General features: G+C 44.3%; 1 protein-coding gene across 1 annotated transcript in view; it reads left to right on the top strand.

Annotated features, from left to right (window-relative positions):
* KDM3B (lysine demethylase 3B) overlaps positions 1 to 18,963 on the top strand; it is an 88,399-nt gene extending 69,436 nt beyond the window's left edge. Inside the window, exons 18-24 of the mRNA XM_073620403.1 lie at positions 9,898 to 9,988; positions 11,340 to 11,470; positions 12,183 to 12,302; positions 12,471 to 12,610; positions 13,085 to 13,261; positions 13,722 to 13,856; positions 17,775 to 18,963. Of these exons, the coding sequence (XP_073476504.1) occupies positions 9,898 to 9,988; positions 11,340 to 11,470; positions 12,183 to 12,302; positions 12,471 to 12,610; positions 13,085 to 13,261; positions 13,722 to 13,856; positions 17,775 to 17,855 (875 nt within the window). The 3' untranslated portion in view covers positions 17,856 to 18,963. The remainder of the gene's footprint in view (positions 1 to 9,897; positions 9,989 to 11,339; positions 11,471 to 12,182; positions 12,303 to 12,470; positions 12,611 to 13,084; positions 13,262 to 13,721; positions 13,857 to 17,774) is intronic.
* Positions 18,964 to 24,711: the final 5,748 nt, after the last annotated feature.

Raw genomic sequence — 24,711 nt, 5'->3', positions numbered from 1 at the left:
TAACACTGAACCCATCTGCTCATCTGCCCCACCACTGTAACCCGCTTTTTCATCTGCCCCACCAATACACCCCCTTTCACATCTGCCCCAGTGCTACCTCCCTCCTTTTCTGGCCCACCACTGTAACCCCCTTCTCGTCTGGCCCACCACTGTAATGCCCTGTACACACGATTGGACATTGATCGGACATTCCGACAACAAAATCCATGGATTTTTTCCAACGGATGTTGGCTCAAACTTGTCTTGCATACACACGGTCGCACAAAGTTGTCGGAAAAGCCGAAAACACGTACGTCGGGACTATAAATGGGGCAGTAGCCAATAGCTTTCGTCTCTTAATTTATTCTGAGCATTCATGGCACTTTGTGCGTCGGATTTGTGTACACACGATCGGAATTTAACCGATCGGATTTTGTTGTTGGAAAATTTGGTATCCTGCTCTCAAACTTTGTGTGTCGGAAATTCCAACGGAAAAAGCTCCGATGGAGCCCACGCACGATCGGAATTTCCGACAACACAATCTGATCGCACTTTTTCCGTTGGAAAATCCGACCGTGTGTACAGGGCATAACCCTCTTCTCATCTGGCCCAACGCTGAACCCCCCTGCATATCTGCCCCATCACTCCCTGCACATCTGCCCCACCGCTGTACCCTCCTGCTCTTCTGTCCCACCTCTGAACCCCTCCTGCTCATTTTTCCCACCGCTGTACCCTCCTGCTCATCTGTTCCACAGCTGTACCCTCTTCTCACTTATGAAATGCGTTATATGCAGAGTGGTGAAAGGAAACGGATGAGACACATCTACCTTTCCTGGCACACTTATCCTGCTGATCCACATCTTGCATCCAGCCCTCGTGCTTGTATGTGCTGTATGTGATTACATATACAAGCATCTGGAATTGATGCGCAGTGATGAGCTTAGGTCAGGGGCATTTTCTGAAAGCAGTGGGCCTGTGTGCAGGATTATAAGTTGGACCCCGCAGCTTAGAAAAAGTGTGGCGTTCTGCGCCGCAGCAAAAGTTGGGTGTGATTTTCATTGCGCTGAATACTGGCTGTGAATTAAAGGGACTCAGTAGTAAGTGACGCAAAGGTTCAGGAATCATTTCAACAAAGTTCCCAGAAGCTCAACAATAATTCCGCAAACTGTCACCTGATTGTGGTATTCTCATTCACTCAATCATGATTTGGCTTTAGCAGTGGCCAATGACAGTCCTCCTCCTCCTGGAAGCAGGGACTGCCCCCCCCCCAGGACTGCACCCAATCTCCTCCCCATCACAAAAACTGACGATCGCGGCTACAGCAAAGTTAGAGAACCAAACAATGTTTCCCATCTTTTACAATTTCCCCTCCAGTACAGGTGCAGCATTGGAAATTCTGAAGCTGCATTAGTGTCTCACTGACACTTCCCTGCGCTGCTGATGGGGTGGGAGTCGAGTGCCAGCAAAAGAGGCTTAGCGTGCTGCTTGCGGCACCAGTGTCGGAGGTTGCCGACCCTGCCTTATAAGCTGGAAAAAGTTAGGTTGTATAAATCATTACTGTAACACTAATGGTGGCCATACACTAGACGAAAAATTGTTAGAAAATCTGTCATTTGGACAGTTTATTTGTTTAATAGGCACAAATTGAAAATCGGTTGTGACTTTTTGAGACGGAAAATCAAAGGAAAAGTTTGGAAAACTTCGGCCTAACAGACGATAAAAAAAGTTTAATGTGTTTTTCGCCCGATCAGTTTGCACTGAGCTTGTGGCAAAACGAACGAAAAATAGATTAATTTATGTCAGTTGAACAATTTATCGATCAGATTTCGGTCATTACATGATGGCAAAATCGTTTGCTCTCAGGACCATGTGTTCATTTTTCGAAAATTTGTTCGAGCGATTTTTCAACAGATGTATGGCTAGCATAAGATCAGGCCATTTGCATACACAGTAATTAGTACAATGGTGATATTTTCACTGGCTTGTAATAACAATTCTGAATAACACTGCACCCAACTGAGTGAGTATTTGACATTTTATGAATTAAGAGCTCAACCACACTTGCAGCAGCCCTTGCCGCCCCTCCAAAAAGCTATCCACAGTGGATTGCTTTTTAAATGGCAAGTGAGATGTGACTCGGAGGTCATATATTGCCTGCTTTTCATCCGATACCAGAACAGCTTGAATTATACGCAGTTGCAGCATAGTCCCATTCACTTGGGTCATTTTTTGTAGCAGTACTGCTTGCCGAATGCAACATGGGGTATAATGTGTACACCCCATCCAATCCCTGTTGCAGCTTATTGGGGGCAGCCAAGGGACAATAAAATCACAACTTGATTTTCTTTCTCGTACATCACAGGACACAGAGCCTCAGTAATAACTGATGGGTTATAGGGTATCACTAGGTGATTGGACACTGGCACACCCTAACCAGGAAGTTCAACCCCCTATATAATCCCTCCCCTTACAGGGATACCTCAGTTTTTTAGCCAGTGTCTTAGGTGTTGGACGTGTAAAGATGTCCTGTGCTGAGCTCCAAAGGGAATTTCCTATACTGGGGCAAGCCAGGCGAACCGGATCCATTTCAAAGTGTCCTTTCTAGGCCGAATTGGATGGTACCCGGGCCTCGTGTCCGAAGAAACAAGGTTTTACCTGTAACGCTTCCTCTTTTTAGAGAGCTGGACCCCACATTTTCAGAAAATGTTTTTTCTAGCCTTATTTCTGGCCGGGTGCTTTACAGGCCCAGAACTGTGGATCCCCGTATCCGTAGGGGGCCCCAGTCTCTGAAGGTTTTTTCAAACGGAGCCCACCGTGTGAGGTGAAGATTGGGTCTGTATAACAGAACCCTGCGGCTGGATAAGGTAAGGGAGATTCCACAGAATTTTTTAATTCTAGTAGGTTTCTCCTTTAAGTAAATGTATGCTATGCCTATTGTTGCCACCGGGGGCTGCCAGGAGCACATACCTTCTCTCCCCCCCCCCAGCCTTCCTCCACGCTTGACCCGGAGGGTCGGTTAGCACGTGAAGCGCTCGTTTGTTTGAAAGACGAGGGGAGGGCGGTGCGTCAGTGCAGCGTCCAGCGTGCTTAGACGCCCACATTGCTGGCTACAGGGCTATAAGAGGCACAATTTATAGGTGCACACAGCCTTTGGAGGGACGCAGAGCTGACAGGTTGCATGTAAGGTGGGACACAGGCATTCTCCTAGGCAGCATTTACTAAAGAAACACTAGACTGGGCATTGGTAGCAGGGCTGTTGCTGGACTACATCGCTCAGCAGTCAGTGTTCATTTTGTGATACCTCCACCTTGTTCCTTTGCACTATGGGTAGAAGGGGTTCAAATACCCCAAGAACCAGAGGCTCTAGGGGATCTCCTTCAGGTTCTGAGGACCCCCTTTCTGCAACATCCTCCCCCCCTGAGGGGCAAGGGACGGCTAGCCAGGGGGAGCCGTTGGGGTCAGGGGCTACACTTGCTTCTGGCATTTCAGCCCCTGTATACATTACACAGGAGGTTTTTTCCTCAACCATTAATGGTGTAGAGGAAAGATTAATGGCACTCAGTGGAAGAAAACGCACTAGGCCTTCCACTGCTACCCAGGACCCTCAGGCAGAGGAGCTCTGGGATAGGGGAGAAGAATCCCTTTTCAGAGGATCAAGATGGGACGGATGATTCCTCTTCTGAGGAATCAGGTGGAGAAGGGCCCTCTTCAGCTTCTCAGGATGAGAAAGTCTAATGCCCTGTACACACGGTTGGATTTTCCGACGGAAAATGTGTGATAGGACCTTGTAGTCGGAAATTCCGACTGTGTGTAGGCTCCATCACACATTTTCCATTGGATTTTCTGACAAAGTTTGAGAGCAGACTATAAAATTTTATAAAATCCGTTGTCGGAATTTCCGATCGTGTGTACACAAATCCGACGCACAAAGTGCCATGCATGCTCAGAATAAATAGAGATGAAAGCTATTGGCTACTGCCCCGTTTAGAGTCCCGACATACGTGTTTTACGTCACCGCGTTCAGAATGATCAGATTTTCCGACAACTTTGTGTGACAGTGTGTATGCAAGACAAGTTTGAGCCAACATCCGTCGGAAAAAATCCTAGGGTTTTGTTGTCGTAATGTCCGGTCAACGTCCGACTGTGTGTACTGGGCATTAGTGCAGATCCTTGCTGGATTGGTCCGCTCCACATTTAAGTTGCCTGTATCTGAATCAGTTAAAGAACCCTCTTCTTCGTTGGGGTCACTGAAGCCTCCTCAAACAGCACATGCTTTTCCTGTTCATAATTTACTTGAAAAGCTCCTTTATTCTGAGTGGGATCACCCAGATAAATGTTTTTTCCACCGAAAAAGTTTTCAACACTTTATCCTATGAAAGAAAAGTTTATTAAGATGTGGGGAATACCGGCCGTTGATGCCGCCATTTCCTCCATAAAAAAAAGTCTGACGTGTCCTGTAGACAATGCTCAGATGCTCAGGGATCCTGTGGATAAAAAGATGGAATCCCTGTTGAAAGATATTTTCGCCTTAGCAGGCTCAGTGGCTCAACCTGCAGTAGCAGCGATTGGAGTCTGTCAATACTTAAGAGACCATGTTAAGCAGGTAATCAAAGTTTTACCTGAACAGCAGGCCCAGGGGTTGGCTAACCTTCCAGCGGCCTTATGTTTTGCTGTTGACGCCATCAGAGATTCTATCATGCAAACCTCTCGTCTTTCACTTGGGTTGGTGTATATGCGTAGAATCTTATGGTTAAAAAATTGGTCAGCTGAAGCACCATGTAAGAAGCTCCTGGCTGGGTTTCCATTTCGTGGTGCAAGGCTGTTTGGAGAAGACTTAGATAACTAAATCCAAAGGATCGCTAGTGGGAAAAGCACTCTTTTACCTGTTAAGAGAAAGAGTAAGCGTCCCTCTTTCAAACGGACTCTTTCCCCAGTGCCAGGGACATCAGTCTCCAGGCAGTCGCGATGGCCTCCTCCTTCTGGGTCAAGAAACAAGAGTCAACCCCAGGGACAAAAGAAGTCCTGGGGGAAGAAGTCTACTAGACAAGACACTAAGGCCTCTTTATGAAGGGGCGCCCCCGCTCGCTCGAGTGGGGGGAAGACTGCTACAGTTCTCAAAGCTCTGGCAGGAGGACTTCCAGGACAGATGGGTAATCTCCACGGTAACCTTGGGTTACAAACTGGAGTTCCAAGCATTTCACTCTCCTCGTTTCCTCAGATCAAATGTTCCCAGGGATCCAGAGAAAAAGCAGTCGCTCCTCCTAGCGTTAAAGCGGCTTTTGTCGCAAGAGGTCATTATGGTGGTTCCCGCGAAGGATCAAGGATTGGGCTTCTATTCCAACCTTTTTACGGTCCAAAAGCCAAATGGGGATGTCAGACCCATTCTGGATCTAAGGGATCTGAATCGATTCCTAAGGATTCGGTCCTTCCGCATGGAATCAATTCGAACAGTAGCCTCCATCCTGCAGGGAGGAGAATTTCTGGCATCGATAGACATCAGAGATGCATATCTGCATGTGCCCATTTTTCCTGCTCATCAGAAGTTCCTGCGCTTCGAGAGAGGAGGGCGCCATTTTCAGTTTGTGGCTCTGCCTTTTGGGATAGCCACTGCACCTCGAGTGTTTACAAAGATCTTGGCTCCTCCTCTGGCCAGATTAAGGGCTCAAGGTATAACTGTCATAGCATACCTAGACAGCCTGCTCTTGATAGACCGGTCGGTAGCCTCTTTGAACGGGAGCTTGAGGACCACGGTCGAGTATCTGGAACACCTAGGTTGGATTCTCAACCAACCAAGAAGGGTCCTTCTGTCCGCCTTTGTATGAGGCTACTAGGAAAGATGGTGTCTTCATTCGAAGCAGTTCCCTATGCTCAGTTTCATTCAAGACTGCTGCAACACAGTATCTTGTCGACCTGGAAAAAGAAGGTTCAGGCATTAGACTTTCCAATGCACCTGTCTCAGGCGGTGCGTCAGAGCCTCAATTGGTGGTTAATACCCGAAAACCTGCAGAAGGGGAAATCCTTTCTACTGGTTACCTGGACGGTGGTAACAACGGATGCCAGTCTTTCAGGTTGGGGAGCAGTTCTGGAACAGTCTGCGGTCCAAGGGGTATGGTCCAAAACCGAGAGGACCTTACCCATCAACATTCTGGGGATCCGTGCGGTATATCTAGCCATAAGAGCCTGGACTCTCAGGCTACAGGGTTGCCCAGTCAGGATCCAGTCCAACAATGCCACAGCAGTGGCTTATATCAATCATCAGGGAGGCACCAGGAGCCGAGCTGCTCAAAGAGAGGTGAACCAGATCTTTGTCTGGGCAGAGAAACAGGTGCCATGGATATCAGCAGTCTTCATTCCAGGGGTAGAGAACTGGCAGGCGGACTATTTAAGTCGCCAGCAGTTACTCCCAGGGTAATGGTCTCTGCATCTCGACGTCTTTTGGGCTATATGCCAAAGATGGGGGGTTCCAGATGTAGATCTCTTTGCATCCAGATTCAACAGAAAGATAGACAGATTTGTAGCAAGGACAAAGGATCCTCTTGCATACGGGACAAATGCGTTGGTGATTCCGTGGCGTCGGTTCTCACTGATTTATGCATTCCCGTCTATTCTGCTACTGCCACGACTCCTTCGCAGGATCAGGCAAGAAAGGAAGTCTGTACTTCTGGTAGCTCCCGCCTGGCCCAGGAGCACTTGGTATGCAGAAATAGTAAGGATGAAGGTGGGTTCCCCGTGGACCCTACCGTTACGCCCAAACCTGTTGTCTCAGGGTCCAGTGTTCCATCCTGCCTTACAAACGCTAAATTTGACGGTTTGGCTATTGAAACCCACATTCTGAGGAGTCGTGGGCTTTCAGGTCCTGTGATATCTACCTTGATCAATGCAAGGAAGCCAACTTCCAGAGTAATTTATCATAGAGTCTGGAAAGCTTATGTATCCTGGTGTGAATCCAGGGGTTGCATCCCAGAAAATATGTGATAGGTAGAATTCTTGATTTTCTACAATTGGGATTAGAGATGAAGCTGGCCTTGAGTACCATCAAGGGCCAGGTCTCAGCCTTATCAGTATTATTTCAACGGCCACTTGCTTCATATTCTTTGGTCCAAAACTTTATACAGGGGTTGACGCGTCTTAACCCTCCGGTTAAGGCGCCCCTAAACCCCTGGGACTTAAATTTGGTTCTGTCTGTTTTACAGAAACAGCCTTTTGAACCAATACGTCAAATTCCTTTGGTCTTGTTGACAAGAAAGTTAATTTTTCTGGTAGCCATTTCTTCTGCTAGAAGAGTATCAGAATTGGCAGCTCTTTCCTGTAAAGAGCATTATTTGATTGTACACAAGGATAGAGTGGTATTGCGCCCTCATCCTAGTTTTTTACAGAAGGTGGTTTCAGATTTTCATCTAAACCAAGATATTGTTCTGCCTTCCTTTTTTCCAGATCCCTGTTCTTCGGAAGAAAGGTCACTACGTTCCTTGGATGTAGTAAGAGCAGTCAAGGCCTATCTGGAAGCAACTGCTCAAATTCGCAAAACGGATGTTTTGTTCGTGCTGCCAGAGGGTCCCAATAGAGGACAGGCAGCGTCAAAAGCGACCATTTCTAAATGGATTCGACAAATGATTATTCAAGCTTACGGTTTGAAACAGAAGAATCCTCCGTTTCAGATCAAGGCACATTCCACAAGGGCTATTGGTGCTTCTTGGGCAGTGCATCACCGGGCCTCTATGGCTCAAATCTGCAAGGCCGCAACTTGGTCTTCAGTTCATACATTCACCAGATTTTATCAGGTGGATGTGAGAAGGCATGAGGATATCGCCTTTGGGCGTAGTGTGCTGCAGGCAGCACTAGAGGATCCTCAGGTCTGATTGCACCATACTTGGTTGTGGTTTCCCCCCCCCTCAGATAGCATTGCTCTGGGACATCCCATCAGTTATGTGGCTCTGTGTCCCGTGATGTACGAGAAAGAAAATAGGATTCTTACCTGTAAAATCCTTTTCTTTTGATGTACATCATGGGACACATTCTAATACACTTATATTGCTTTGGTACAAAACTGAGGTATCCCTGTACCCTGTAAGGGGAGGGATTATATAGGGGGTTGAACTTCCTGGTAAGGGTGTGCCAGTGTCCAATCACCTAGTGATACCCTATAACCCATCAGTTATTACTGAGGCTCTGTGTCCCGTGATGTACATCAAAAGAAAAGGATTTTACAGGTAAGCTGTTATAAAAAAAATCCTATTTTTACTACCCCTCCCCTGTCTGTGTGAACAAGCCTTAAGTGATATTGTCTAGTTTGTCTACTCTTAACACTCCTTTAATTAAAAAAAAGCATTTATGTAATCCAAAATCTATTTAATGAGTTACATTTTTATTTATTGGAGCTCACTAGTTCTTCGATGTGGTGGCTGCATTAGTTTAATTTTCAGGCTTTTTCCCCTTTATTTTTACCTTGTGTTCCTTCCAGCAACACACTTCCAGTACTGGGGAGAAGGGGGGGGGGAGGAGCAACACATACTGTTTTAAATCTTTGTAAGGACAGCTCTTTCATATTAGGAGAGGGCTAAAGAACAATTCCTTTCCATAATTTGGGGAGTAAATGTTCTGTAGTCCACTGGAAATATTGTAACTGGGGCAGAGAGCACAGGAACAGAAAGTTATCATCTCTCAAGATTCCTGGCAATACTTGTTTGCACTTATTGAACAGATATAACAAAACTATTACAATGGTATATTTATCAGACTGAAAAGGGAGCAAATAAGAGAGGTTTGTTTTTAGGATTTACATACACTTAAACATGTTCCCGGTTACTGATTGTACATTATTTAATTAACACAGATTGGGTATTCCAATACCAAACATTGTTGGAAAATGTTACATGTGAAGGGAGTATTAAACCCAAAAGCAAACCTTTATTATATTGCAGCTTACTAATTCCTAGATGTGATGGCTGCATTAGTTTTCTTTTTTATTTTCATCTGGTGATCCAGCCAGTAAGCCTGTTTTTAACAGAAAAGCTCTCTCTTGCAGTTACAGATGAGACAGATCATTGACAGGTGCTTAGAATGATCAGCTTTTATTTATGTTAAACATTTATCTCAAAAGGAAAAAAACTGTTTGCTGTAACTGATTATAAAGTATTAACTGGAGTTCAGCTTCAATTTGTTAGTGTATATACAGAGGAAGTAAACCGCAGGGTTAATTTATTTATTTTCTGCCCTGCAAAGTAAAGCCATAATGTGTATGTATGCATCGCATACTAGTACATTATGTGAAACTTACCAGCAAACGAAGCCCTTCACTGATGCGATATCACCGCTGGAGGCCGCATCCTTGTTCACCTGTCTTCCTTCCGGGTCCTCGGACACCATCTGTGTGACTGGCCGAAGCCGTGTGACATCACTCCTGAACCAATCACGTCATCGGCTGCATATACAGTAAATCTCTCCTAAATGGTGCAAGTTTAGGAGTTATTTACAGTACCTGTAGGTAAGCCTTATTATAGGATTACCTATAGGTACAATTAATGGATGGGAGTTTACAACCACTTTAAATCATTCGCTCCCCTCCCCCAGACTTACAATGCTGCTGTCCAAATCTTCCCCATCATACTGAGTAGTGTTTGTATTATACAGGAGGTGTGTTACTGGCCAATTTACCAGGTAAAAACAGAGGGGGGGGGGGGGGGGGGGGGCTAAAGAAAACGAATGCAGCCGCCACATCTAATGATTGGTAAGCTGCAATATATAAAATTTTCAGCTTTGGGTTTAATACTGCCTTAACTGTGAAAGGGAGAGAGCTTTATTTGTGTTTATATTTTATTATAAACACCTAATGTTGTAGTGAAAATGCTTATAATGTTGCAATGATTTTGAAATCTCTACCTTTACTAATGCAACATGTAACATTAAATATTTTGGCAGAGAGATTACGAGCAGAGGATGGGACGCCTATGGTTCTTAAACTGAAGGATTGGCCACCAGGGGAAGACTTTAGGGACATGATGCCTACAAGGTAAAATGTGTTCCTGCTCAACCAGTACATATACTGTATAAGTGTACTTCTTTTTTTTTTTTTTTCTGGAAAAAACACTTTCATCTGTCATTGAATACAAGCCTACTTTTTTTTTATTCGGTAACACACTCAATACAAAATAAATGGCTTCATACACTTGCCTGCAACACTGGTACGCTAGATAGTTATTATTTATTTATTATCTTTATGATGTCAGACGAATCTGATGAATAGAGGTATTCGGAGTACAACTGGACAGACTTCAGCACTATGTAGTCAAAAGACTTGAACCCTTTCTGACACTGTCTGTAATTGTAACTGCTGTTAGCTTGTGAAGGGCTTTCTATGGCCATCCTGTGGTTTTACTTTGTGCTCAACAATGGGTCATGATTTGTGTATGTTTAGCATTTGTGTGAGAACTGATGAGTGCCCTAAAGTAGTGGTTCTCAACCTCAATCCTCAAGTACCCCCAACGGGCCATGTTTTGGGAACTTCCCTTAGATAAAATAGCTCTTATCAATACCATGTCACTGGTATTATTTTAAAGCAGCTGTGCAAAGTAAAGGAAAACCTGAAAACATGGCCCATTGGGGGTACTTAAAGCAGGGTTCCCATTAAAAAAAAAAAAAAAAAAATTAAAAGTCAGCAGCTACAAATACTGCAGCTGCTGACTTTTAATCGGACACTTACCTGTCCCAGGGTCCAGTGATGCGGGGGATCGAAGCCCCGTTCGCCCCCCCCACCCCCCCCCCCCCCCCCCCGCTCGGCGGCGCCGGCATTTTAACTGTGGGCGCCCGGCTGTGGCTTCACAGCCGGGCACCCACTGTGCGAGCCGCGCACCGTCACTGGCCCCGCAATCATCTGGGACCTGTCACATGTCCCACATGATTGACAAGAGGGAGGGTGGATAGGCGATCTCCCTTCCTGCTCCGAGGGAAGTGACGTCAGGAGCCCAGGCACCGAAGGAGGCAGACTACGAGGGACCCCCTAGCAACAGGCATTTAGAGGTGAGTAAAAAAAAATTTCCTCCAAATGTTTTTTTTTTTTATTTTTTTAAACACATTACTATTTTTTTTTTTTTTTTTTTTGGGCGTGGGGGGGGGGGTGGAACTCTACTTTAAGGACTGAGGTTGAGAACCACTGCCCTAAAGCAACCAATCCTTAACATTCTGTCATTTTTAGGTACAGATTTTAACCTCACCAGTTACCTGCGTACACAGTTCTTATTCCAGAAATAGATAAGTGAGGCCTAGTGGTGTAAAACAAAGGGATTGTCCAGCTTGCTTTATGTCTTCATTGTTAAAATGCTTTCATGAGGCTGACATTTTAAGTTATTTCAACTTTGTTTTAGATTTGAAGATTTGATGGAGAACCTTCCTTTGCCAGAATATACAAAAAGAGATGGGAGGCTTAATTTGGCTTCTAGATTGCCCAGCTATTTTGTTCGACCAGATCTTGGACCTAAAATGTACAATGCCTATGGTATGCTTTAGTTGTGACTTCATTTAATATATATATTACTATACATTGCTTTCAGAAGCTACAAATCCCCATTGTTTTTTTTTTTGTTATATTTACAATATGCTGATATTTTAAAAGTAATTGCAGTTACGTTTCCACTTGTAATAACTGGAGACATATGAGACTGAGTTAAAAATTGAGTGTTGTGATTGTGCATCTTGGAGATAATATGCAGTGTAAGATCAGATACGTTTTAGCATTTCTCCCTGTATCTTTGTACTGCCTTAGGGAGAGGGGCACATGATCTATTGAAACCTTACCTATTTTCTAGGTTAGTACTGGCAAATGCTTTCCCCGTGTTGCTACAACACTGGGTGACCTTTTATTAGGTACACTATCCTGAGGTTGGCCACATTGCTGGAGTCTTTTCAGATGAAGTCAGTGAAACTGGGATACAGTACATTTTTGTATCTCGCAAAGCTTTTTGCTTGAAAGCAGCTTTTTCCCTCAGAGTACCAAGGAATGTGGATAATGTCCATGCTTATGGGACATTTAAAAATGCTAGTAATTAGTATGCAGTAATACTGTAGATATTTTGGTAGGATTAGTAATCTAAAGAGCAGCAAATGTGGCAACTGGTGGTCTGGCAATTTTCCTTAGCTACCTTGTAAGACAAGTTAATGTAGTGCATGTTTGAATATGATATTAACTGGTTGATTCTGCTTTGGTTAAGGCTTAATAACTGCTGAAGATAGGAGGGTTGGTACAACAAACTTGCATTTGGATGTCTCTGACGCAGTAAACGTCATGGTTTATGTTGGCATCCCAAAAGGAGAAAGTGCCCATGATGAAGGTAAGACTATATGTTTAAGACAAAACCACAGTTTGTGCACTGCTTGTATTGCTTGCCATTAGACTGGACAGCTGATAATTCATTATGACAATGCTGCACTTTCTTTAAGCATAGACATTTGTATTCTAGTAAAGTTGTAATGTTTAAGTAACCACATTTACATTTCAGAGGTACTTAGGACCATAGAAGAGGGAGATGCTGATGAAGTAACAAAAAAGCGTATTCATGATGGAAAAGAAAAGCCTGGAGCTTTATGGCATATTTATGCTGCCAAAGATGCCGAGAAAATACGGGAACTGCTTAGAAAGGTACTGTATATATCCATTTAGGGCCAGTTTGTACCACATGCAGTCCAGTGTGTTTTTTTTTATGCATCAAAAACGCATGGAACGTAGGTTATATGGTTTTCAATGGCATAGTTCACACCAGTGCTTGCAGTTCCAGATAAAAAAGTAGAACACGTTGCATTTTTCCTGCGCGGGACTGTACAGGAACGTGGTAAAACGTATCAAAACCACACTGGAATAAACGCACTGGAACACACATGTCCTCATTTAAGGTTAAGTTAAAAGGGGAGGGGAAAATGTACTGGACTGCATCAAAAACACATCAAACGCACTGGAATGCATCAAAAAACGGGTCAAAAACGCGCATGCAGAAAAGCATCTGGAACGCATCCGGACTGCGTTTTTATGGGATGAACTGGCCCTAATGCATCTCTCACATTAAACACGTACTGCTAGCTTAATCCCAATGTCATCTTTTTCTTTTACCTTTTGTAGTTTGGGGATGAACAAGGACAAGAGAATCCACCAGACCATGACCCAATACATGATCAGAGTTGGTATTTGGATCAGGCGTTGCGTAAACGTCTCTATGATGAATATGGTGTACAAGGCTGGGCAATTGTGCAGTTCCTTGGCGATGCAGTCTTCATTCCTGCTGGAGCCCCACATCAGGTACCAAGGCGTGGCTTATGATTTAGGGTTAACTTAAAAAACATTCTTAGCCAGACATGCACTAATAAAGCAACAGTCACAATGTACTTTTTAAAGTAAATCACAATTTAATCAGTTTGAGCTGAGCACCAATGAAAATATGCGTCATTTCAGAAAAAGACTGCAGAAAAATGCAGCAGAAGTTATATGCAACCGGAGTGCAGTCATTTCCATTCCTCCTAAATACCTGACAAAAAAGTTATACAGCAGCAGGTGTCTTGACCTTGCTTGGTGCAAGCTTTTGGGTGTGGTTCAGAATATTTACGCCAGAGCATCAGGCTGGCAGTCTGGCAAATAGCTTTGTCATAAAGATGATGGCAAAGGTATCCCAAATCCTCTTATGTTGGGTTTTCTTTCATGGGAAAACAGACACTCAGTGTTCTATAAGGCAATACTTACTTTTTTTATTCTTTCACCAAAGGTACACAATTTATACAGCTGTATAAAAGTAGCCGAAGACTTTGTGTCTCCAGAGCATGTGAAGCATTGCTTCCGCCTAACACAGGAATTTAGGCACCTGTCAAATACCCACACCAACCATGAGGACAAGCTACAGGTAGAGTATTTGCTGTGCTTTGTCTTACAAGCTTACCTTTTGATATGTTTGCTTCATTGAAGTAAAATCAACATTTCTCTGAAATTTTGGGGTTCTTTTTCTGTTTTCCTCCTTTAGTAAAGGGCTGCAATTTAAAAAAACAAAAAGCATCTGTAAGACAATGGCATAATATGCTAGTATGCATCGCATACTAGCACATTATGGAATGCTTACCTTAGACTGAAGCGCTTCCAGTGGCGCGCTGTCACCGCTGAGGGGGCTGACTTCTTTCTTCCACGTTTGTGGGCTCCGGCACTGTGAGTGGCTGAAGCTGCGATGATGTCCCCCCCCTACGCATGTGCGCGGGAGCACTCGGTTCCGGCAAGAAGCGCTGAAAGTCCAGCATGGTATGCTGGACCTTCAGAGCGCATGTGCCGGTGGCGGCTGCATCCAGGGTGACTATCTCCTGAACAATGCAAGTTTAGTAGATATTAATTTTACTTACAGGTAAGCCTTATTATAGGCTTACCTGTAGGTAAAAATCACAAAGTGGGCTTTACGGCCACTTTAATTAGGGTTCTGGTGTGACTTTTGGCCTTGTTCCCAAACTTGGAGATTCACTGCTATAAACATACCACACTGACTTCTATTCTTCCCTGTCAATGTCACGCCGGATAGTCTGGAGATTTCTTGGTGCCTTTAAAGCGGAGTTCCACCCAGAATTTTTTTTTTTTTTTTTTTTCAATGTAATCCGTTCTCTTAAACTAGTTAAACACTATTAACCAATGTTATAAATGCAATCACCGCTCAATTCCCATTTTTAGATCTTACTTTAGATTTCTGCTATGTAGAGCGCTTCCATCTCTGCTGTGGGCATGTGAAGCCCACTAGCAGTCTCTTCCGGGATATGGTGATGCTGTATACACAGCATGCACCTCCCATTCTCGCACGTACGCCATATACACAGGGCGCAGGGAAAGGAATCTTATCTTGTTGCCATAACAATGGCCGGCAAAGGAGGAAGTGCCCGCCCCATTGTTATGGTTTCATAGATAAGCTATCTACAGAACACACAAAAAGCCTCAGAGCAGCATGCAATGGAATCATTTGCAGCGCTGGTTTGAGGTGAGTATGCTTTGCTTTTTATACTGTCTTCCGGTTTCTAAAGAACGCGATGCTAGTCCTTGGCGCTGCCCATGACTCCTGGGAAAGGATGACACACATCTCCCAGGAGCACTAGCGAGCACAGGTGCCGAGGGAAATGACGTCAATCACCACGGTGAGGAAGGGGTGATTAAAAAATAATTTCCAAATATTGTTGCTGAAGGATAACGCTGTTTATTTCTGCAAAGTACATTTTATGGGTGGAACTCCACTTTAATACTTTACACCGTTTGCTTGAGCTTAAGCAAGTGTGAGTACTAGGGGCCTGGGCTTCTCAGTCTACTGTATGCTCAAGTAAAATAGTTATGCACATGGATGAAAATATGCTGTTTTCAGATTTGTAATGCATACGTTTTTTTTTACTGATCTGAAAACAGATGTATGTTAATTAATAAGCTCATATACACTGCTGCACACAACTTTGTAATCTGGAGCTGCATTTGACTGGAGAAATATTTGCGCCCACAGCCCTGATTATGGACCGAATTTAAGGCTGTGTTAAAACGTTGGTGCCAATGATTAAACGCATTTAGTGTAAATGTAACTTATTGACCCTGAATACTGCTGTGGCTAAGCATCCTTGCAACCAAGGTGGCTTCTCATCAGGAGCCACCCGTTTCCTAATTTGCACTTCAAATAGACATGATTTTTTTTAAACTCGTATGGCTGTGTGAATGAGCCCATATAACGCTCTTTAATGTGTGAGTCATGGAGGTAGCCAGCCAGTCCATTTCCCACTTGATAGGTACATGGAACACCATAAATGGATGCCTAAATCTACCTACACTGTTTTCTTCTAAGTGAAAGGGACAAGACTGTGTTTCACATGCTTCACAATTTGCAGAACCCTCACCACATCAGGGAAAAAGTGTCTGCCAATATTTGTTGAAATTCACTGGCTGTAGATGAGAAGGACAGACATTGAAAAAGTATAAAACAGAAAAGAGAAAAGGGACTTTTATGGGTGCCAGTTATTACCTCAAGAAAACACAAACCATTATTTATAAAACCATAAATGTTTTATTCAATACAAAATTATAAAATAATTTCCTTAAAATAAACAAGCCTCAATTGTATTCCCTCATTGTTATACCCCTTCCCTGCTCCCAAAACTGCATCTCCTAAACTTTTGTAGATAATATACTATTTATACAAATACAGCTCAGCAAATTACAGAAAGGTGGTTCAACAGCTGTTGTATGTCATGCAGAGTGTGTCCACCAGGTCCCGATGCATTTCGCTAAAAGCATCTTCAGTCCATAGATAATATACATTGAAAATGGTGCTGCACCCTGCTCAATCAGTATCCCCTACCCCCACAAAATTGTGGGTGTAGTGCAGAAAAGGGTAAATTGCCCAGACCAAGTAAATAAATGAGGTTGTTGTCAAAATTCCTATATATCATGCTAAGATCCAAGGATAAAGGGCAGCCTAGTTTTGGTGGTATATGGGAGAGAAGAGCTGGAAACTCCAAAGTCCTTGATGCAAAAATATATTGCCTACATATGAGCATTAAAAAGCAAACTGACGCCTTTTGGCTTGAGCCTTAGTCATAGCCGAAACCCGTCAGCTGTTTCCTTTTTAATGCTCATATGTAGCCAATAAATGTTTGCATAAGGGACTCTTTTCTCTTTTTTTATATATTGTATTTACTGTGGGAAGACGCACTGAGCCCCTTGGCACCTGTGCTGCAGACTGAACACTAGGATTTAATTGCGTCTGTTGAGAGCGCTGCATCAGCACAGCATAAATCACAAGCCAGTAAAATATCTACCAATGTTTAGGAGGTGAAGTTTTGGTAGCAGGGAAGTGGTATAACAATGAGGGAATACAACAGCCTTTATTTTATTTTTGTATTGAATAAAACATTTGTTTTTTTCAATAATTGTGTTTTCTTGTAATATCTGGCATCTCTAAAAATCTATTTTTTTTTTACTATCTTTTTGTGTTTTGCCATTTCCATGATTGGGATGTGATGCCAGACTATTCATGTTTGATCTCCAATGTGTACAAAAGACAGAAAAAGTAGTAGAGAAGAATTTGCTTAAAAATAAATACCGTATTTATCGTTGTTGTTTTAAGGAAAAAAAACTTACATTAAATGCCCATCAATGCAGCCTTATCAGTGTCCATCTGCATGCTTGTCCAGCGTCCATCTGCATGCTTGTCCAGTGTCATTTGCAGCCTTGGTGTCATTTGCAGTCATTTGCAGTCTTGCAGCCTTGTCAGTGCCCATCTGCAGCTTTAGTCATTGTCCATTTGCAGCCTTGCCCAGGCTGCAGTTAAACTGCAGTGACATTCCAGTGTCACTGCAGTTTGAAAATGGAGCCGCCAAATACACAGAGCCGGTCCTGTGTATCTCGGTGGTTCTCTGCCACTTTCGGCTCCTCTCGTAGTCCTGCCCGTGATGGGCGTGACTGTGAGCGGAGCCCATATACATAGATAGCCTCGGCTAGGTTTGGCTAGCTCCGCTCACAGTCACGCCCAGTCCCTGTGTCCATCATAGGGCGTGACTGTGAGCAGAGCTAGCCGAACCTAGCCGAGTACACTCGGCTATCTATGTATATATATCGGCGGTCGTCATTCACTCCGCTCACAGTCAGCGGGGATCGGCGTATAACACGCACTCGCCATTTTACCCCTGATTCTAAGGGGGAAAAAAGTGCGTGTTATACGCCGATAAATACGGTAATGCTTGTATTCCATTGATCTGTCCATGATGCTTATAATGTAGTGTTTTTTTTGTTGCTTATTTTGATTTCACTTTCATTCCAGGTGAAAAATATTATCTATCATGCAGTGAAAGATGCTGTCGGAACATTAAGAGCTCAAGAATCAAAGTTGGCTCGATCATAGACAACGCCTTTTTTTTTTTTTTTTTTTTTTTTTTTTTCTTTTTTAGCTCTGAAGAATACTGTGACAAAAGCTTTTTGTCATTTTGGATTGTGATTTCTCAATTGCTTTGATAGAGGTGGCTGTCTTAAAGTATGGATTCATTAAAATTCACCCAGGTTTTCTATATAGCCTCATATCTGAGGTAATGTGGACTGTGTTTCACTTATGCACTTAACTGAATCGTTTTAGCACTGGACAGCTGTGCTTCTAGTACAATTCAGAGCTGGGGACAAACAGGAGCGCATTTGGATTTTTGTGTGCTATTCTCCGGACGTTGAAGAATCCTCCAACCTGAATTTTAGATTGACTAACAGTTAATGTTACAGGAGAAAATATGTTACACCCAGTTGTCTAACACAATGGATAAGTTTAACTTTGTCCTTGTAGGTTTTGCAATACCGGTTAAGTTGTTTAAACCATTTTAAACAGCATAGTTCAATATGCTAGTTCTAAATACAAAGGAGGGGTGCTGAATTTATGCTTTTACTGGGGAAGTGGGTTGCACATATGTATTTATTAAGAAAAATAGGTTTGTAGTAAAATAATTACTCTTTCATGAAAAAAGACCTTTTTAGACCTTTTAACAAATCCACCTCTGTTTTCATGTGTTACAAAAAAAAAGGCACATTCAATTTAGTCTTCCTTTCAGATTGACTTTTCTCTGTAGATTTATTCATTCAAGAGGGCAAGAAATGAATCAATGATCTCCAAAACATTCTAGAACAAGTGGTAATGCTAACAGCCACTATTAGGCATCTTAGCACAGCAAATTAGTGGAAAGTGCATGAAACACAGGGTTTCTTTGTGAACCTAACTTGTAATAAGCTGGACTGGACAGCGATGTTTTACATTTCAGAGCTTTCCATACCGACCTCTGGAAAGGTGAGCATTTCTTCATCTGTAAAGTTGTGCCACTTTGCAGGTGTGTTTATAAAAATATATATATATTCAGTTACAATTTTTTTTAGTGTTATACCGTAGAACACTTTTAATATAATTTCATGTACCTTGATTTTTGTGAAGGGCTGATTAGGGTTTCCATGTTCTTATTAAAGTACAATAAATCTCTCTTGAGTTTTTATATTTTAACACACAGCACTATCGATTACATATTTTGGTCACTTTAACAAGTTCCAGTCCAAGCCAATTCTGACATATCTGTCACACATGTAAAAATCATAATTTTGTTTGCTAGAAAATTACTTAGAACCCCCAAACATAATAAAAAAAATTATATACAATATTACCAAATGTATTGGGACGCCTGCCTTTACAGACACATGAACTTTAATGGCATCCCACTCTTAGTCCGTAGGGTTCAATATTGAGTTGCCCACCCTTTGTAGCTATAACAGCTTCAACTCTTCTAGGAAGGCTGTCCACAAGGTTTATGAGTGTGTCTATGGGAATGTTTGATCATTCTTCCAGAAGTGCATTTGTGAGGTCAGGCACTGATGTTGGATGAGAAAGCCTGGCTCGCAGTCTCTGTTCCAATTCATCCCAAAGGTGTTCTATCGGGTTGAAGTCAGGACTCTGTGCAGGCCAGTCAAGTTCCTCCACCCCAAACTCACTCATCCACACTATATTACCAAAAGTATTAGGCCACCCCTACAAACCTTTGGTGGAGGGGGGATTATGGTGTGGGGTTGTTTTTCAGGGGTTGGGCTTGGCCCCTTAGTTCCAGTGAAGGGAACTCTTAAGATGTCAGCATTTTGGACAAGTTGATGCTCCCAACTTTGTGGGAATACTTTGGGGATGGCCCCTCCCTGTTCCAACATGACTGCGCACCAGTACACCAAGCAAGGTCCATAGAGACATGGATGAGCGAGTTTGGGGTGGAGGAACTTGACTGGCCTGCACAGAGTACTGACCTCAAGCAGAAATCATGCATAATAAAATGGTGGTGGTTGCAATTTCTTATGTCGCACAATATTTGTGCAACGGTTTGTCAAACGCAAATTTTCTGGAGAAAAATACACTTTAGTTTTAGTGAACACAATAAAATACCCAATTTTTTGGTAAAACATAAAAGATATGTCGAATAAATAGATACCTAACTTGTCATGCTTTAAGATTGCCTACACCTGTGGATTGGCGCCAAGCTACGGTACATAAAAATCTCCACAGCAGACACTTTAAAAGCCTTTACAGTTTACCAGTTTAGAGTTGCAAAGGACATCTGGCGTTAGAATTCTTGCTCTGACGTTTGGGGTGATACATCGCCATTTACATATGCGTGCGGGACCTACATGTGTGTTTGCATTGCACGGGGTCGCTTGAAATTATTATTATTTTTTTTTTTTTAATATTGATTTTATTTATTTACATTTTTTTTTTTACACTGTACCTTTTATTTTTATCAGCTTTATTGCTTTTACGAGGGATGAACAACGTCAATTGTGATAACATGGGCCATAAAAGGTCCTCTTTATAGAGAGATATGGGGTCTATTAGACTGTGAATCCAGAAGCCAATGCTGTCGGTCGCTTCCTTACCAGGCTCCCCGATGGGACGGGAAAGCCATGTAGAGGTGGGGAACCTCTTCCACCACCTGTAAAAGTGATCCAGCAGCTGTATAGCCATTAGGATCCCCTTTACATAAAAGAGAATCGCCAGCTGAAAAAAAAAATGCATACCAGGCTCACTACTATAGCTGCAATCATGATTCTGGTATAACCTCTTCAATCTCTGCCATTTTATAAATGCCAAATGGTCAGGAAGTGGTTAATGAAGAAAATAAACCCAGTTTGTAAAACAAACACACCAGGATAAGAATCCTCAACCTCAAAAAGATTAGAACTAAAAGTTTGTCATGTGCCTGAAAACACAGATCCTTATCTTTGTCTAAAGCAAGGGTCTCAAACTCAAATTGCCTGAGGGCCACATGACAAGTTTTCATATCCCATGGGGGCCCGTGCAAACTTTTAAAACTTCAAAAGCAATAATATACTATACTATACCCAGCACTGGTGTCAGCAAACGCATTATTAGCCCCCAGCACTGGTGTCAGCAAACGCATTATTAGCCCCCAGCACTGGTGTCAGCAAACGCATTATTAACCCCCAGCACTGGTGTCAGCAAACGCATTATTAACCCAGCATTGGTGTCAGCAAACGCATTATTAACCCCCAGCATTACCCCCACACACACACTGCACAAATAGCCCCACACTCCATAAAATACCCCCCGCACTTCATAAATTACCCTCACACTACACAATTACCCCCCACACTGCACAATCACCCTCCACACTGCATAAAATACCCCCTACACTGCACAAATTTCTACCCCAGTCACCCCACTAAGGACTTTGCCTCAGTGTGATGGCTCACTCACCTCTCCTGGCAGTCAGGATCATCTGCCTCCCGAGTCCTCTCCTCCTGGCTTCCATACAGACCCAGAGAACGCAATCTCCCGCCCTGAGGTGGCAACAGGACCCTGGTTTGAGGCTCTGGTCGATCGTCAATGCCTAGGTGGGCGGATCGATGATCGGATCCTTCCTCCGCTCCCTCCTCTGCTCTGTTCTCTCTCTGGGCTGCAGCAGTGTGCAGCGGAGAGAACAGAGGAGTTGGAGAGGGAAAGCTCTTTGGCTCCTCCCCCTCTGTGGTGCCTGGGTGCAGTTCAAAAAGACGTCCTGGATAGAGGTTGACCGATATGGGTTTTTCTCTGGCCTATACCGATATTTAGAAATCGGGGAGGCCGATGGCCGATATATGATGCCGATTTTTGTGGCCGATATTTTAGGCCGATTTAAAAAAAAAAAAAAAAAAACCCTCACCCACTCCACTCCTCCCTGCTTGCTCCTGTCACTCTACCACACACTTGATGTCCTCAGTACAGATGGCACTGGTTGGCTTAGGCAGGTGGCACTGTCTGTCACTGGCAGGTGGCACTGGCAGGTGGCACTGATTGGCAATGGCACTGGCAGGTGGCACTGGTTTGGAACTGGCAGGTGGCACTGGTTTGGAACTGGCAGGTGGCACTATTGGCACTGGCAGGTGGCACTATTGGTGTGGCACTGGCAGGTGTGGCACTGGCAGGTGGCATTGGTTGGCGTTTGCACTGGCAGGCACTGGTTGGCGGTGGCACTGATTGGCGGTGGCAGGTGGTACTGGTTGGAGGTGGCACTGGCAGGTGGCACCGATTGGCGGTGGCACTGGCATCTGGCACTGATTGGCACTGGCAGGTGGCTAACTGAGCGGAGTGTAACCGTGTGTGAAACTGACAAGGAGCTGTCCACACTCAGCGCTTGATGTTTGTGTGAAACTGACACGTAGCACAGAGGAGAGAGACAGAGGGATCTGTCAGAATTGAGGTTGATGTCGGGGTGGGCGGGACCAGCAGCTATCAAACACCAGCCAATGATTGGGCTGCTTAAGAAAAGGGGCGGCCACATACACGTAGCGGCCCGCCCAGATCCCATTGGCTGGTGTTTGATATTAGCCAGGTCCCGCCCACCCCCCGACATCAACCTCAAATCTGACAGATCCCTCTTTCTCTTCCTGTTATGTGTTAGTTTCACACAAGCATCAAGCGCTGAGTGTGGAGAAGGGAGGAGGAACGGCGGCCAGTGCTATATATCGGCCTAATAACCAAAAATCGGTCGACCTCTAGTCCTGGATCGGCCCTGCCTGCGGGCCATTTTTAACCGGTCCGCGGGCCGGTACTTTGAGACCCCTGGTCTAAAGCTTTGTGAATTGAGTGTGCAGATGTGTTCTATAGGATTTTCAGTGTTAAAAAGATTGTATGGCCGCAAGAATAGTTTAGTTTAGGACCTGTGCCTGCAACCCTTATTTGGTAATGGTACATTCAGAAATAGAGCTTGTCAGTAAGGCCCCTGGCCTCCACGATGTAGCTGGCAACTGAGTAAGCATCTGCTGGACAATTTGGCTGAACCTGGGCTTACCCTACTTGCCTTGGTATCTATGCTGGGAGCTACCACAACCATTTCTTCACAAGCTCCAGTGTGAAAAGTGCTCTAACACTATACTGCATGCATCATTTTCCTGTATACAGTCTTTAGTTTGCTCACCTGTCACAGTTAGAAGATTTACATTGTGTTCTATATCTGTTTAAACATGTATTTTTTTCTTTCAAGAAAAGTTTTATTGAAAAACAAAAATTAAAACAATAAGCAGTACATGCATGGAAATACCAAGACAGCTTTACACAAAACCTTAAACATTGTCAACGAGCAGGGTAGAAGCAGTTGAGCAAGGCAATAATCCGAAAAAACGAAAAGAAAACCGTGCCATAACCTCAATAAAGACATTCAGAAGTGCGTTCCTCACCTTTTGGCACTAGTCGGCAAGCGTATTAGTTAGATAACTCCAACCTAGCCTATAAGAAGTCTATCCAACACTAGTTCCACCGGACTCCAGCCTGGGGTATCTAGCCACAGGCCCCAAAGTTTGTCAAATCTACAGGGATGTTGACAGAAACAGCCTCCTTTATTTAGAACCATAGGTTATATCGCCTCGGCAGGAGTAGGACTAGGCAGAACAAACACCTGGCGACGCCCATGGGCTGTCCTCAGTCAGTATATAACCCCCTCCCTGCTCTAAGTATTCAGTTTTTTTTTTTTTATGCCTAGTCAGGAGTAAGGACCTAGTTCTCTGCTGGGATCTCTAGTCCTGGGAATTTTTGTTGTTTATTTTCTCTTTTTTCTGGTGAGATCTACAAACAACCGCCGGGCTGGACACTTGATCCAGTGGTCACCTCAGTCTGGCCAGTGGGCGCATGCAGACCGCAGCTACGTTCTAGGTCGGCTGCGACATAGCCCCACTGGACAGGGCCTGGCCCTGCAAATTAAACGTCTCGCGAGGTCGCATATGACCAGGACTTGATCTGCGTTGCAGCGTTCCTTTACGGCCTACCATCCGAGTGGCCGTTCAGGGCTCAGGATCGGTCCGGTCCCCCCGTGGGCTGCGTGCTTGCGGCGGGTGGCCAAAAATTTACCCCGCAGCTTTTGCGGCGACCTACTGGGCCCGCGGCTTCTGCGGCCTGCTGGGCCTCGTGGCCGCCTCTTTCCAGAGGGGTGGTGCTTTGAGGATCAGCACCCCGTGAGACGGTCTGTGCCCTCTACGAGGGGCCTCTGTCTGTGCCCTGGTTGGTGGGCCCCAACCCATCCCACCGCCCCCCCGAGTTTCTTGGGGTAGCGCTTAGGCATTTAGCCTAGTATAGAGGGGAACCCTACCTTCTCTGTCGAACAATCCTATCTGGCTCTGCCGCCACGGATGTGGCTCACCACGCTCCTTATCCTGTCAGGGAGTGAGGATGACGGCAGACGTGCACGGAGGGGCGCTGGTTGTTGCACTTATTACATCTGTGCGGGAACATTTTAAGATGGGGGATGCTGCGGTGGAGGGCCGGTACTGGACGGTCAGTTTGGATAAGCCATCTTGCATGGCAAAGGCGTTCCCTTCTCCCACTTATTTTGACAGATTTGTCCATGAAGACTGGGAGTGTCCAAAGTGCCTTTTGTGTTTCCAAAAACGCTTGCTGTAAGGTACCTCTTTGGGGAGCCCATCCTTCAGAAGGGGACTGTTCCACCAGTAGTGAACCCCCTGTCTCTAGGCTGCTTAAGGCAACCATGACTCCAATAGAGGAATCTCTGGCTTCTAAGGGTCCAGCTGACATACCTGGAGGGGGAGCAGAATCCCCCTGCCTTTGCTGCTTTGGCGGACCTATTGTGTAGGCGCTGAGGTTTGTCTGCAATGCCTCTTGGCTGCAGTTCCCCTGGTTGCTGAGTCTATTTCCTCAATGGTGCTTAGACATGTATTTTTGGGGGCTACCCTGAATGACATCATGGCGCGTC

The sequence above is a fragment of the Aquarana catesbeiana genome, linkage group LG03 (assembly GCF_042186555.1).
Source record: "Aquarana catesbeiana isolate 2022-GZ linkage group LG03, ASM4218655v1, whole genome shotgun sequence".
Lineage (NCBI taxonomy): Eukaryota > Metazoa > Chordata > Amphibia > Anura > Ranidae > Aquarana > Aquarana catesbeiana.
Note: the sequence above shows the minus strand (reverse complement) of the source record. Positions and strands in the feature narration are given on the sequence as shown.